The 14,510-nt window shown below is 33.0% G+C and overlaps 2 protein-coding genes across 2 annotated transcripts; one reads left to right on the top strand and one right to left on the bottom strand.

Moving 5' to 3' along the window:
- Positions 1-1,765: 1,765 nt before the first annotated feature.
- LOC132163650 (E3 ubiquitin-protein ligase SINAT2) lies at positions 1,766-5,776 on the top strand. Its single transcript, XM_059574019.2, has 4 exons — positions 1,766-2,433; positions 3,422-3,754; positions 4,493-4,879; positions 5,265-5,776. The coding sequence occupies exons 2-4, from the start codon at positions 3,530-3,532 to the stop codon at positions 5,586-5,588; spliced, it is 936 nt and encodes a 311-aa protein (XP_059430002.1). The 5' UTR covers positions 1,766-2,433; positions 3,422-3,529; the 3' UTR covers positions 5,589-5,776.
- A 1,146-nt stretch (positions 5,777-6,922) lies between these two features.
- Positions 6,923-9,044, bottom strand: LOC132163534 (peroxidase 15). The gene is made up of 4 exons (XM_059573852.2): positions 8,783-9,044; positions 8,493-8,684; positions 8,118-8,283; positions 6,923-7,519 (listed from the first exon to the last, which is right to left on the bottom strand). The coding sequence occupies exons 1-4, from the start codon at positions 8,999-9,001 to the stop codon at positions 7,065-7,067; spliced, it is 1,032 nt and encodes a 343-aa protein (XP_059429835.2). The 5' UTR covers positions 9,002-9,044; the 3' UTR covers positions 6,923-7,064.
- Positions 9,045-14,510: the final 5,466 nt, after the last annotated feature.

Raw genomic sequence — 14,510 nt, 5'->3', positions numbered from 1 at the left:
TTTTTTCCAACCCAAAGTTTCACACGGCACCCCAAAAATAATAATAAAAAAAATGGTTAAATACCTAATACTCCTAGGGTTTCATTTTTATCACAGGACCCTCCTGAAGTTTTGATAAAAGACCAACTTAGTCAATCCGTTAGTTGACCATTAAGACTGACACGTGGACCAATCAGATGTTGACACGTGGCACCTATTTAATTTTTAAAAAAAAAAATTAAAAAAATGTATTTTAAAAAAATATAAAATAAAATAAAATAAAAAAATTGGGGGTGGCCGAAACCACCCCCAGTACCCACTCGGCCACCCCCATGGAGCCTTAATAAAAAAAAAAATTTCTTTTTCTTTTCTCCTTCTCTAAGCTCAATTTTTAATCTAAGTGGTTTTTTAATTTGAATATTTTGGTTATTAAATATTGAGAATATTGGTTGTTAGAATTTAAAATTTTAATTGGAGAATTTGATACAATTCTAAGCTCAATTCTTCATTATATTTAAGTACCAGTGATTAGAAAAAGGAGAAAAACAATAGAAAAAAAATACCAATTCATTACATGATGAAAAAAAAAAAAAGTTCAGCAGTCCCTACAATATGAATTGTTTGGTGCCGCTATCATCATTGGACAAGTAAAGTTTTGAACTCTTAAGATATACAATGAGAAATGCTCATCAAGTTTTGAATTGCAACTTGAACTTCCTCCTTAGTAATGTTCGTGCCATTGATTTTTTTTTAATAAAAACTAATCTAAAGATTGATTGACACTATCAAGTCAACAAAATAAGATCGTAGTAGGATAAAGTATAATTTCTAGCATCACACTTCCTATATATTATACTTTATATACTTCATGTTCAGGGTTCTGCTCAAGTTTAAATCTTATAGTTATTTAAAGGTGTGGTTGAAAGATGTTCAACAACCATAAGCCCTTTCTTTTGCAACTATGAGATTTGAGCTTATGATGTTTCTCACTTCACCACCTATTATTGTCCCCATGCATGTTTCTATGTTGAATACAATAATACTCATTGATAAAAGGGAAAACGTTAAGAATTAGTTAGATGTTAGTTAATTTTGGATTCCCTTAAACTCATTACTTTGATGTAAACAGCATGACATGCGTAATTATTGGTTGGATAACCAAAAAAAAAAAAAAAAAGTCTATCATTTGAGCCCCACTCTTACCTGCAATCAACTTGTACGTGGACCAAGTTTTTTTCTCAATGGACATATCTATTAAATAGGGGTATTTTTTTTTTAATGTCCGCACAAAAGATAAGGGAATTCGAATTAGTCACCTCCGCTTTATTAGGCATGTTTTCAGCCGATTGAACTACTTTTTAGAAGACTATTAAATAGGGGTATTAATTCGTATTCATATGTCAAATTTAAATCGTGTTGAAATATATGTGTTTACGACTACATATGTCAATTATAGCCAAATCCAATAATTAGACGGGTTTAACGCATCTACCTTAACATGCCAAATTCTGACATATGTTATTTAAGGCTGTCACAAAACTTTTTGCTTTGTATATTTTCCACACAAGTGCAAAATCCCCACTTTTGAACAATTTTCTTGCCTAGGATTCTGCTGTAGATTGCAACGTGACATTTATCAACTTTTAATCACAGTGGCTCAAAAGCTTATGTAAGCTCCGGAAGACCTGGATAGGTGTTTGGTCCGCTGGTCTCATGATCAAATGCCTCTTCTGAATCCCTTGACTTCTTCTAGGATTCGACCAATCAGTTCCAACCACCGTGCTAGACTTCCATGGACTCTACCACATCTGATAGCAATTGCGCTTTAATGTCCACAACTTTCAAGGGCCTGATTGCCCAAAACTTGAATTGAAAAATATTCGAACGTTGCGTGCGGGAAATGTCGCCTTTCTAATGGCAAAGAAAGCAAGAAACATCAGCAAAAGCCGACAGTGAGTCACTGTTAAGGAAGATAACACAACCCCATTAGCGTATTTCTTTATACAAATGTAGGAAAACCAACAAGGAGAACAGTCGAACACACTAAAATATTGTCCAAAATGCAACGCAGACCCATATATATTTATGTGTGTATCTGTGTTGTACCAATCGCTAGGTGCCCAATGTGCGTGGAGGCAATCCAAATCTAGTCTTTTTGACTCTGGTTTGATTTTGTTGGCGTCCAAATCAGGCTAAGACACGTAATTCCCGGAGCCAGCTTTCACGAACGTTGCTCCACCTCGCCAATCACCTTGTCTACTTTCCCTTGGGATCCAACTATGATACGATTATTGAATGCTCAAGTGGATTGAATATTCAGGCATTTGGGCTCAGAATCTGATCTGGGTATCACAGTTTTTGGTCATTTTGCACTGTTTGTTCCCTTCTTTGCGACTTCTTGGCAGTTGATCAGGTTCATGGGCTCTAATTCTCATCGGGGTGCTGCAGTTATTGGTTAGTTTTTGTTCTCTCTGTTCTTTATTTTCTCTCAGTTATTGTATCAAACATCTTGTCTTCCAAGATAACGTCAAAGCTGCTGCTAGCCTGCTATCAAGATCAAGCAGCAGCTCTTGCTATCCGATCAGATAATAATCAAGAAGAAGAGTTGTAGTGAATTATGCTTCCAAAAATTGTATAGAAATAGGTTTCTATTAAGTTGTTCATATTGTAAGACCTGTACCCGTGATAAACTATTTTCTCAATACAAACACAAAGACTCCGCCCACGCGCAGGCAGCATTATAACCAAAATATAAATCCTTTATCTGTGATGTTGACTGATCAACGAAATGGACTCGTTTTTTTTCCTTTTTTTCTCTTTTCTTTTTTTTTTCTTCTCTAGATGGTCAAAATTTGGCTTGTGATTGTAGTTTCGTTTATTGTCTTCCATATTGTACAATACCACCGGCAAAATTTTAGCAAAGAAATCTTTAGATTTTTTCTTCCATAGAATTTTCTCCAGTTGTTAAGAGGATAAAAGGAGATAACACTTCCAATTTTTTAGCCCATTTAATGGTTGTTTCGACAGAAGTAGGTGCTGTTTGTGCCACTTTTATGCCTACCCCTTTCTGTAATTATAAGCACAAACTATCTGTTGACCAGTTTCCCTTGCCTGTGATAATAATTCTAATAGGCTTGTTTGCAGCTTCATAGGCTTTCGTTAAGTTCTGATATGTGTAGATTTCCAGATTAATAGTACTTATTTGCTTCACTAGTTACATTGGTCTCTATCAAATTCCTTTAGATGATCCCTTGTAAAATTGGTCTCCACTTTTCTAACAAGGATTCAATGCTTACATTCCTAAAAAATTATGATGGATTTCTCAATTTCCTGCCTTTGTTAACTGAATTCAAGCTTTCATTTTACGTGATGCAAAACAATTTTTGTTTAATATATAACCTGCAGCAGTAACTGAACATCTCATGGTGCTCTGTATGACTAGGTAAATTCGCCTTTGTATAACAAATGGTGATGCTAGATAGTCGGTTTTGATATCAATCTGATTTTGAGGAGAGGAACATACCATCATTGATAATTGAGGGAAGAAAACATGTCTGCTGGCCATGGAGGAGGCTTCTGCCATGAAGTGACTGAGTCTTGCATTGCATCCTCGGATTCAGATCCGGCAAGTTCCAGTGCAGATTTAAGGAGTTCTGCTTACAAAAAAGCTGCCCCTGGTTTAGGTGGAAATCCTGGAAGGTCATCAAATAATGATGTGTATGAGCTACTTGAGTGTCCTGTTTGCATGAATTTAATGAACCCTCCAATATACCAGGTATACTCTCATAGGTTCTGAATTTAGAACCTGAATAATTCTGGAGAATTACATTTTCTTTACACACCTTAGTACTTCCTCTGTCTAATAGGAAATTCTCAATTTATAGTCATGGGTATTATTGCTTATAAACAGAATTCAGTGGTTGCAATTTTACATGCTCTCATACAAAATGTTTTGATTGTAATTTATGAAGCATTCACTTTCAGAACAACCAGAAATTGTGCTACAAAATCACAAAAAGTTATCTTCAATCACTTCAGAAAAATTCAAGAATGAAATTAAGTATTTAGTCAAGGAGAGGGTGGCTGAAAGCAGGGTGAAAAATATATATTTTTATGAAGTAAACCCTCAAAAATTAATTCCCCCCCTCCAATTTTTTACTTTTTTTTTTTTTTTTTTGCTTCCTCAACACTAAAACTCATGTTTCTGTCCCTGATCTCGAGTACTGCCTTTTCCCAGAAGTCTTTATAAATCTCATATTGACCACTATTTTACTTGTAAAGACAAGTATCTTTGTCATGATAATTTTAAACACATCAGCCTTCATGGCTTCATCATTGATCCCTTTTCCTGTCTTATTTTGCAACTGAACAGAGTCATAAACTGCTTGATTATTTTAAGCATTTTTAGCTGTCTGTTGAATCACTGCATTACTTGCAGATATTTTCTATTAAACTGTTTTATGGAGAAAAAAAATCATATCATCATTGTAACTTACTTTATTTTATGTCTTAGTGTCCAAATGGCCACACTCTATGTTCAAACTGCAAGGCTAGAATGCACAACTGTTGCCCCACATGCCGCCATGAGCTTGGAAATATAAGGTGCTTGGCTTTAGAGAAAGTGGCAGAGTCAATAGAGCTCCCTTGCAAGTACCAAATATTGGGTTGTCACGATATATTCCCATATTACAGCAAGCTCAAACATGAGAAACACTGTAAATATCGTCCATACAACTGCCCTTATGCTGGGGCTGAATGCTCTGTCACTGGTGATATCCCACTCCTTGTCATGCATCTCAAGAAGGATCACAAGGTTGATATGCAAGATGGATGTACTTTCAGCCACAGATATGTGAAATCCAATCCTGAAGAAGTTGGAAATGCTATATGGATGTTAACTGTAAGAGCTGTTATATCTTTAAAGCAATTGCCCTTTAGTTTGATATATGAAGCATGTCAGCTGGATTTCCTGTAGAAGTATGTTTACTCTTGTTTTTTTTTTTTCCCTTTCGTTTTTTTTTTTTTTTTGAATATACATATCTTAATATGTCAACAAAGTGTTATTTTCTGTCTTTTCTTTGGCTCTCGGAAAGAATGGGTAGAAATTGGCTTATGCTTAAAGAAAATCTGAAAAAGGGAGCCATATTTAGCATTTTCTTATTCTTTTCCCCATTATCTCCAATATCATAATGGTAGTTTAATGCAACCTGGTTCTGTTGCATTCAATTTTATTTGAATTACACCAAATATTTGAAGCCACCTTGCAATTCTTTTATCTGGTGCAGGTCTTCAATTGCTTCGGCCGTCAGTTCTGCTTGCACTTTGAGGCTTTCCATCTTGAAACGGCACCTGTTTACATGGCCTTCCTGCGATTCATGGGTGATGAAGACGAGGCCAAGCAATTTAGTTACAGTCTGGAAGTTGGTGGAAATGGCAGGAAACTTACATGGCAAGGCATACCAAGGAGTATCCGCGATAGCCACAAAAAGGTAAGGGATAGTCAAGATGGATTAATTATTCAGAGAAATCTGGCACTCTTCTTTTCTGGAAGCAATAGTAGGCAGGAGTTGAAGCTGAAAGTCACTGGCCGTATATGGAAAGAGCAATGAGATATTATAGAAACAACTTTAAAAGGCTGAAGTTGGAAAATAAGCTGGTAGATAAATTCGTTTATTACACTGTAAATGGGTAGATTCTGTGTTTCTTGTTAAATTGTTATCAATTAATTTACAATGTAGGAAGGCAAGGCATCTTTCCTTGTTTGATGACTTTAATGTTTGATGGTCTTTCAAATTTACCTGACATGCTTAACCAAGACCTACTCACCATGTTCATGCAATGTGAGGAATTAGGCATATGGAGGATTGACATGCTCTCTAATGATTAGGTGATACTACAGCTTCCACAATGATGAATAAGACATGTCATATCTATTATTCAGATCAGATGCCAAAATGCTTGAACGTTCATCAATTACCACTTCCCCCTAGATGTCTAGGTCTCTTATAATGGCCTGACCAGGAATTCTTATCGAGGGAGGCCAAAGTATGAAGACAATAACTCTGCAGTCTCAAGCCTCACAATAGCATTGAAACTTCTCTTTCTTTTGTGTAATATTTTTCAAGAGTTTTTTTTTGTGTTTTTCGGTTGTATGGGTGCTGAGCTCTGCAAGATGTTCTGGTGTTACTGCGTTCGAGAGCACAGGAGTCAAGAGAATAGGAATCAAACATAATATTTTTGGCCCAAATATAATATATATGTAACAATATTTTATTGAAGTTTTTAGTTAAGAGGGGGAGGGGCCAAGGCCAAGATCCTCCCTTCCCTTCCAGATGCCATGCCTGCTGGCTGCTGACGCATGTGCAATAGCTTTTGTTTCAAGAGCTTTCTTCCCCTAATGGCAAAGTACTAATGCCAATTCAAACTGTGTTTTCTTTCTCTTTCTCTTTTTCTTTCTCATGGAAGCCCACTGAAGCATCTTCCTATGTGATCATAGTGAAGAGATGATAATTAATTTAATAATTGAAAATTGTAAATTGGGTGGTACATAGTAACAAACTAAGATTTTGAATGATAAACAAGTTGAGAAATAGAAGAAAAATATAACAAGCACACGTAGAGAACACAAAAAACTTATATGGTTCGGCATTAACGAAATTCACATAGAGTACAAAAGGCGGATATATGAAAACGGATATGGCTTACATGCTGTTATTTTAATAACAGCATGTATGATATAGTTTAATCAATGGTCAAAATTAAATTTCAAAGTTGACTTAATTTTAGAAGTTTTTAATAAAAGAGAGAAAATGAAGAGAAATTTTGAGAGATTCAATCTTGAACATTGATTAAACTACAACATACATGTTGTTATTGAAATAACAGCATATAAGCCGAATCCTATGAAAACACTCAAAATTTCAAGTCTCAATACACTCAAATCAAAAGTACCAAATGTGCAGCAAAAGGTGTATATTAGTATATATAAATGCTGACACTTATACATATATGAATATCATTACCAATTACCATAGATTAACTTGCATTTAGCTTATTTGTACTCAGCCTTATATATCTCTCAATATTTAAATTGAGCTATGCAAAAGACCATCTGATCCATAAGTGGCTGCATTAACTAAGGCACAGTTCTGTCTAATTTCTCCTTCTGTTCCCGTTAACACGCTGATATTTCCCATTTTGATCATTGAGACCACAAAGTTGGCAAAGAAGGTAGTCTGGTTAGCACTAAAGTTGTTGACAATGTCAATAGTATCCGACCCGTTGGTTGAGAACAACTCCTGATCACTCTGCAAAAGACCCTCGTTGGTTTGAAGATTAGAGAAGTAGATATTATCAAAAGTATCCGGCGTGTTCAGGTCGAGATTGGTCAGCTCAATCCCAGTTCCATTTTGCGGGCATATCCCTTGGAGAGTTGCTAAGTAGGTCGAGTTCAAGGTTGGATCGGAATCACCAACGCCAGTAAAATTGTATAGTCGAGCACTAAAAGTCAGACACTGAGCACGTCCAAATGTGTGAGCACCTAAAAATTGTGCATTTCAATTCTTTATCAAAACGGGTACTATTTTCATAGTAATGCTAAAAATTGTATTTTTATCACACAGTGTCAATATGGTAGTCTCAACTAAATATTGGATCAGGCATTCCTAAAAAAGAAAATCTAAAGTATGGTTCAAATGGCCATATTAGCTATTCAGCATGAGATAAAATGTGATAAATAACATTACTCTTATTTCTATCACAATACCATTGTCTTCGTTATTTGTGAACTATTATTTTAAGGAAAAATACATTTACTTCTTCTAATTATCAAACAATTCGCAATATTTTTCATAACTTTCAATTGTTATAATATCCCTTAAACCAGTATGTGCATATTTTTTCAATTTTTTTTTTTTTTCATATCTCAGAAATATTAATTAATCTATAAATTTATCTTTCTTATCATAATTTTATAGGCAAATGGTGATTTAACGTAGTAATAAATTAGAGTTCGATTCCAAGTTGGAATCCTACATTTAAGTACTCCGATCCTTCTTTAAGAGCGTATTCGGTACTACGACAGGATTTTAAACTAAAGAGGGTACGTACGTATGAGTTAATAATTAAGCAACAGTTACCGGAAAGAGCAACCAGATCGGTGGTGTTCAAGCCAACGTCGGAGAACTTTTGTTTTAGAATATCTACGGCCTCGAAGGGTGCTGGAAGGGAAACATTAGCACCAGTTCGGTTTGCTGTTGTGCCATCCCTTCTTCCAAGAAAAACATCCCACGACGGACCTCCTGCCTGCAGTGAGCATATATATATATATATATATATATATATGGATATTAATTATTAGTTTTTGCCTCTGTCCGATGCAAACAACATATACTAATGATTGAGATTTTTTAGAATCTCTTTAAATTTGAGATTATCGAATTTATAAATTTCAATCGTTCATCTCATATAAGCGTTTAAAATAAGTCATATTTTTTTATTGGCGAGGATGGTACCAGTGAAACTGATTCTTCAGCCGCAATGGCGAGGATGTCGGCGCAGGAAACAATGCCGGGACAAGCACTTTCCAACGCAGTTTTTATGTCATCGACAACACCGAAACCCCTCAGTGAGTTATTGTTTGGGGCAGCCTCTTTCTCGCTTTCTATGGTGTCGCTGTTGTTCAACAAAACCGATCCATCACAACCCTACAACAACAAAGTTAGTTAAACAAACATGTTTATATAAATAGTTGATTCCCAATAAGAGATATGTTTGGTTGGTAAGAAAATGGAGCAGAAAATACATCGACAAAGCAGTCATGGAAATGAAGCCTGATAAGGCTGGCGCCAATCCGTGAATCGGTGAGCAACGCCGTCTCAATGACTCCACGTACGATGCTCGACACGTTTGAACATGTTTCGTTGTAAAATGTTGGACTCAGCTGGGCATTGCATAATGATCCTCCAAGCAAAAATGCCAACAACAGACCTATCACAGTGCTGCAGTAAGAAGATGAAGACATCTTTTCTCTATAAACAAGAATGACGTGGATGAGTGTTTGATACAGCAAATTGTGGTCCTTTATTTATAAAGTGACAAGCATGTTCGTTCCTTAACCCCAAAAAATAAAATAAAAGAAAAGAAGTATACTAATTAACACGTTTGGACCGAGGGGTTGATTAAGATTGCGTTTGAGGGACTTAAAGTACTTTTAACACTAAAAAAGTCCGTTTGAAGAAAAAAGTATATATTCGTTTGGTAAAAAAATTAAAAGCGCTTTTAAGCGAACAAAAATTTTAAAAATGATCAAAACGCACTTTTAGCTTTTGTCCAAAAGCTCTTTTTGATTTAAAAGCTCTATTTTTCAAACGCAATTCCAAATAGGCTCTGATTCAATGTTATTAGACTATCCCAACAACACAGAAAGGAATATGTCAATTAATATGTTTGAAACAGACATGCCCATCAGAACACTTACATTCTGCTCAGTAAATATTTAGCTAAATTTTAGCTAAAAAATCACAGTTTTAGCTATCTACTTTTTCAAAACACCGACATCTAGCTCAGCATTTTACTATTCCATTTAAATAATTTTTTCTTTATTATTAAAGTTAAAGTGTCATTCATTAATAACAATTGGAGGAGAGAAGATAAATCTATTTTTTATTGCGAGATATGATAGAACAAATTTTATATTATATGTTATCAACCGTAGCTGCTCAACAGTGGTTTGGCCATTGTAGTTAGCTGGATGGGGTGTGTGTTTAGTTACAAAAGACTATTTTGTTGAGCTCAATGTAAATGCTCTAAGAATACTAACATATGTAGTAAAAAATGTCAAAAAAATAAAACTCCTCATTCGACTAGCCACTTTAGCTAAAGATTTGACAAACCGTTATGGTGCTCAACAAATTTTGAGCATTGTAATAATAATAATAATTAATTAATTAATCTAATTCTCTCTTACCTCTTTGGAAATAGAGAAAATAAATATAGAAATAATATTTTAAATAGAATAATAAAAATTGATAGCTAAAATGATGAACGTACTTTAAGAAGGCCAATATCTAAATTAAAAAAAGAAAGAAAAAAAAAAGAAAAAAGAAAAAAAGGTGTTCTTTAGTTAAATTTTGGCTAGACATTTGTTAAACCAAATGTGAACGTTGAAATCTTATCTTTTAAACCATTCAAATTTCTGTATTATTGATACGGTCGGATATTATGAGGGGTTGGGACAGGGGCGGAACTAGGATTTGTAGTGTGGGGGGACGGATTTTTTTTTGGTTGGATAGATTGACCAGCTTATATAAATACAAAATCACATAGATGCATATAATTTTTTTATATGTGTTTGTACGTGTTTTTATAAAATAAAGCATAGAAGTCTTACATTTAATCTCATGTCGTCGCAAATACACAGTAGTAGAAGCAACTAGCAAATTAACAGCTTAAGAAGAAGAAAAAAAATTGCAATTATAAATTATAAAACCATTTAACTTGTGATGTCAAAACAAATATTGTAAACCTAAATGACTCAAAATAACCACTCAAAAAACTGACTGCTGGTTAGAAGCCACTCAAAGAACTAAAACTATTTAACTTTTTTTTTTTCATATATAGTGAGGGTCTAAAACCAAATTAAGTTTTTGATTAGAAGTGAACTAGAATATAGAGGGAAACTAAATGAATTGGGTATTTTAGGTGTTTTTATGTTGAAAGAGGGGGCAAAATTAAAATAATAATAATAATAATAATGATAATAAATTAAAAAATTTTAAAGGGGACACAAGTAATTTTTTTTTTTTTTGGGGGCAAAACTAAAAAATAATAATTAAAAGGAACACAAATAATATTTTGGGGGGACAAATATATGATTTTTGGGGAGACAAATTTATAAAATTGGTATATTTGAAGGAAATTTATGAAAATTTGAAAAATTTTGGGGGGACATTCGTCCCCCCAACCCCAAGCCTGGGTCCGCCCCTGGGTTGGGAAAATGAGGTACACACAACCACTTAGAAGGTTCATCAGATTGGAAAAGTCTAAAGCATGCATGTTGGAAAATTCTAAAGTTGTTTTTTTTTATTATTTCTTTTTAAGTGAAAAAAGTCTTAAAGTCGATTGGAAATGCATTAACTGTACGTTATGTGACATTAACGTCGTCCAGACGCATCCATATTGAAAATATCTAAAGTTTATTAAATGCATAAATTATGACATTATCGTACGCAGTACATATGCATCAATGTTGGAGTGAATGCATGTAAATAATCACAAGAGGGCCACTCAATTATCAGCTTTTACATGAAAATAAAAAGATCATAACTAACTCATCCCCATGAGAACACGTAATCATCATCACAAGAAAAATCATTCGACAACTCTTAAAGTCTTCTGCACATAAAAACATGCAGATACATCCTCGTCAATCACCAAACAGTTATTAATACAATTTATTAACAAGAAAAATCACATACTAGTAACACCAATGTCAAAGATATTGGACAAGAAGTTTCTCCTATTAAAAGATACACATTCTTTCTTTTTACTCTCTTGGTTCGCTTTATGCACTTAAAAAAAAAAAAAAAAAATCCTAATAAATTAAGCATTAGAGGCTTCTCACTGGTGCCTTCCGGCCGGCGTCACTCCGATAGTTTTCTCTTAGTCTAAATAAACTTGTAGCCAGCCAATTCAGCCATCTAACCCCTCTAGCTGGAATTACTCTAATAATCTTTTCTTATTTTATAGGAGTATTTACAATCTCAGTCTAAACAATTGATTCATCCACGTGTCATGAAAAATGGTCGGTGGAGAGAATTAGGTATTGAGTAGCCAACGTATAGTTTATGGATTAAGATTCCCTTACAATTTTTATTTTCAAATTACGAAATTTAGGTTATTTCTAAGTATTGAAACACTTGGAAAATGCCACATATTAAAAATGTAGCATGTTATCGAGGCAGCCAGAAAGAGTTTTCGTTCAAAAATGTTTTTTCTTCACTTTTGGAGTGACATTTTTTCTTCAGTAAACCAAAAGACAATTTTTTGTTCAAATTTTTTTACAACCTAAATAACAAGAACCAGATGACTCAATTATCAACTATAACAAGTTACATTACATTTTTCGAGCTATGCTTAGAAATAAATAACCTAAAATTCGTAATTTAAAAATTGTAGGAAATTGTGATGGATGCTGCATGGGGTTGAAAGGTCGGGGAGAATTAGTGAGCAGCAGCTTGCAGTTTGTAAGGTAGAAAAGCTAAAATAGTTGTTGAAAAGAAAATTGCTTTGCTTGGATTATTACTAATAAATTCAGGCTTTTTCTTTTTCTTTTTCTTTTTCTTTCACTTTTTCTTTTTCTTTTTCCAGTCTAATAAATTAAGGCTTATATGGTCTGAGGTTAGGTGTAATTGAAGAAGATAGGGCATGTAGGCATATAGGTATGTTCATCAGTTCATGTTCCAAGTCCTCGTCTTCCTTTTGAAGCATCTAGAATTATCTTGGGTAGGGCACAATGAAGACTTTAACACATTTATACTTTTCTCACAACCCCACTTGGTGCACCTGCCCATTTTATCTTGTCGGGCATGGGATGGGCATTATAATTATATGTTTCATACGATTAATTAATCCCTCTACGTGGGAATCTAACTTAGCTAGATAAACATCCTGTCGGTTTGAAGTAATTTTGTCTTCTTCTTTTTTTTATTATTATTTTTTTTTAAAATTTTTTTATCTCAGCTTTAATGGTAAAAATTACTTCATTTTTAGAGGGATAAAAATCTCCCTTCTAACATATAGTTTGAATTGTGAACAATTTATACACTAAATATGAGAGAATTTTAAATGACTTACTTGTCTAAATAAGTTTCGTGAGATGTGTCTCTTTGTTAGAATAAGTAAGTTTCATAAGAACTCTTTAATACTTGTTGTCTGAATTACTAGCAATCTAAGTAGCAAATTGTTGAGAATCCGATTCAACTAACTTGGCTACTAGTATCCCTAATGTTCCATGTTTTTACTACCAACTCTCACGGGTGATATTTTTTTGTCTAAATAATTTCCCAAAAATGAGATAAATTGTAGAATTAGAGTTGGAATTCATAAATTTTGCTCCGATATTATATTAAATTAAATTGATAATTATTCTAAAAACTTAAACTGATAACAAATGATAAATTTAATCATTTAATTAATATTCTAATAGCATTCGTATATAGGGAATTGGATTATAATTTTAAAAGTGATTGTTTAAATAAATACCAATACTATAAATTATATTTTTATCCCACAATGTTAATGTGCCAGTCTAATTTCTTGGATCAATCATAGTCTTTTAGAAAAAACAAATAAAAAATAACATTTTCAATAGTTGGTTGAGATTGACGCTTGAGCTAGCATTGTAGAATAGTTGTGGAGTAAAAATATAATTTCTAATATTAATCTTAAATAAATACAAGGTTTGGATTTGTAAAAGAAAAACACAATATATAGTGATTGAACATGAAATTTCACACCATATATCTAAATCATTATTTGCTGATCAGCTGTGACAATCCAACTATTCACGAATTTTACTACCATCAAATAATTGTTCTTTACATATATACATATTCAAACAATTTAAACCAAGTATTCAAATCCGAAATCCCTCCATCAAATCCTTATATTCAAATTAATGCTACCTAACATAAACAATGAAAATGGGGTGCATGTCGTACATACATTAATATTTTTCAGGGCTAACTAGACAGTAAATTATAAAAAGTTTATGAAAATTATTAGGAGTACTATAACTTTTATTATAAATTTTTTTAAAAAAATTTCTTTAAGGGAAAAGTCCACATAACCCCCTCAAACTACCACTCAATTGACAATGTCTCCCCCAAACTTTCAATTGTGACAATGTCCCCCCCAAACTACCAAAAATTGTCAATGTTCCCCCCAATGACGAAATTACCCTTAGTAAAATTGAAAAAAAAAAAAAACTAAAACTAAAACTTCTAGAAAAAACCTAAAACTAACAAAAAAAAAAAAAAATCCAAACGTTGGCCAATTTTTTTTTTTTCGTTTTTTTTATTTTTGTTTTATAATTTTATTTAAATAAAAATTTACGTTTAAAAAAATAAAATTTTTGTTTAATAAAATGATTTTTTTTTGTTTTTTAAAACTAAATAAAAAATAGTTTTTTATTTAATAAAAATTTCCGTTTAAAAAAAATTAAAATTTTTTGTTTAAAAAATATTGTTTTTTAAAAAAATATTATTTTTAAATTAAAATTTTTTCGTTTTTTAAAAAAATCAATTTTTTTTTTGAATTTATAGGGGTATTTTTATCTTATTGAGAAATCTATAGGGGCATTTTTGTCTTATTGCTAGTCTTTGGGGAGACATTGACAATTTTTTGATAGTTTTGAGGGGACATTATCACAAATGAAAATTTGGGTGGGACATGTCAATTTGATGGTAGTTTGAGGGGGGTATGTGGACTTTACCCTTTCTTTAACCTAGATAAAATTTCTCTTTTTCCAA

Source organism: Corylus avellana, chromosome 8 (genome assembly GCF_965113065.1).
Source record: "Corylus avellana chromosome 8, dhCorAvel1.hap1.2, whole genome shotgun sequence".
Taxonomy (NCBI): Eukaryota; Viridiplantae; Streptophyta; class Magnoliopsida; order Fagales; family Betulaceae; genus Corylus; species Corylus avellana.
The sequence above is the reverse complement of the archived record's forward strand: the minus strand, read 5'-3'. Positions and strand labels throughout refer to the sequence as shown.

Excerpts from the sequence above, each read along its gene's own strand:
- LOC132163650 (XM_059574019.2), top strand. The coding sequence starts at position 3,530 with ATGTCTGCTGGCCATGGAGGAGGCTTCTGCCATGAAGTGACTGAGTCT. Across the intron at positions 3,755-4,492 it reads TGAACCCTCCAATATACCAG|TGTCCAAATGGCCACACTCT; the intron begins GTATACTCTCAT and ends TTTATGTCTTAG. Across the intron at positions 4,880-5,264 it reads ATGCTATATGGATGTTAACT|GTCTTCAATTGCTTCGGCCG; the intron begins GTAAGAGCTGTT and ends TATCTGGTGCAG.
- LOC132163534 (XM_059573852.2), bottom strand. The coding sequence starts at position 9,001 with ATGTCTTCATCTTCTTACTGCAGCACTGTGATAGGTCTGTTGTTGGCA. Across the intron at positions 8,685-8,782 it reads TCCATGACTGCTTTGTCGAT|GGTTGTGATGGATCGGTTTT; the intron begins GTATTTTCTGCT and ends TTGTTGTTGTAG. Across the intron at positions 8,284-8,492 it reads CTGAAGAATCAGTTTCACTG|GCAGGAGGTCCGTCGTGGGA; the intron begins GTACCATCCTCG and ends TGCTCACTGCAG.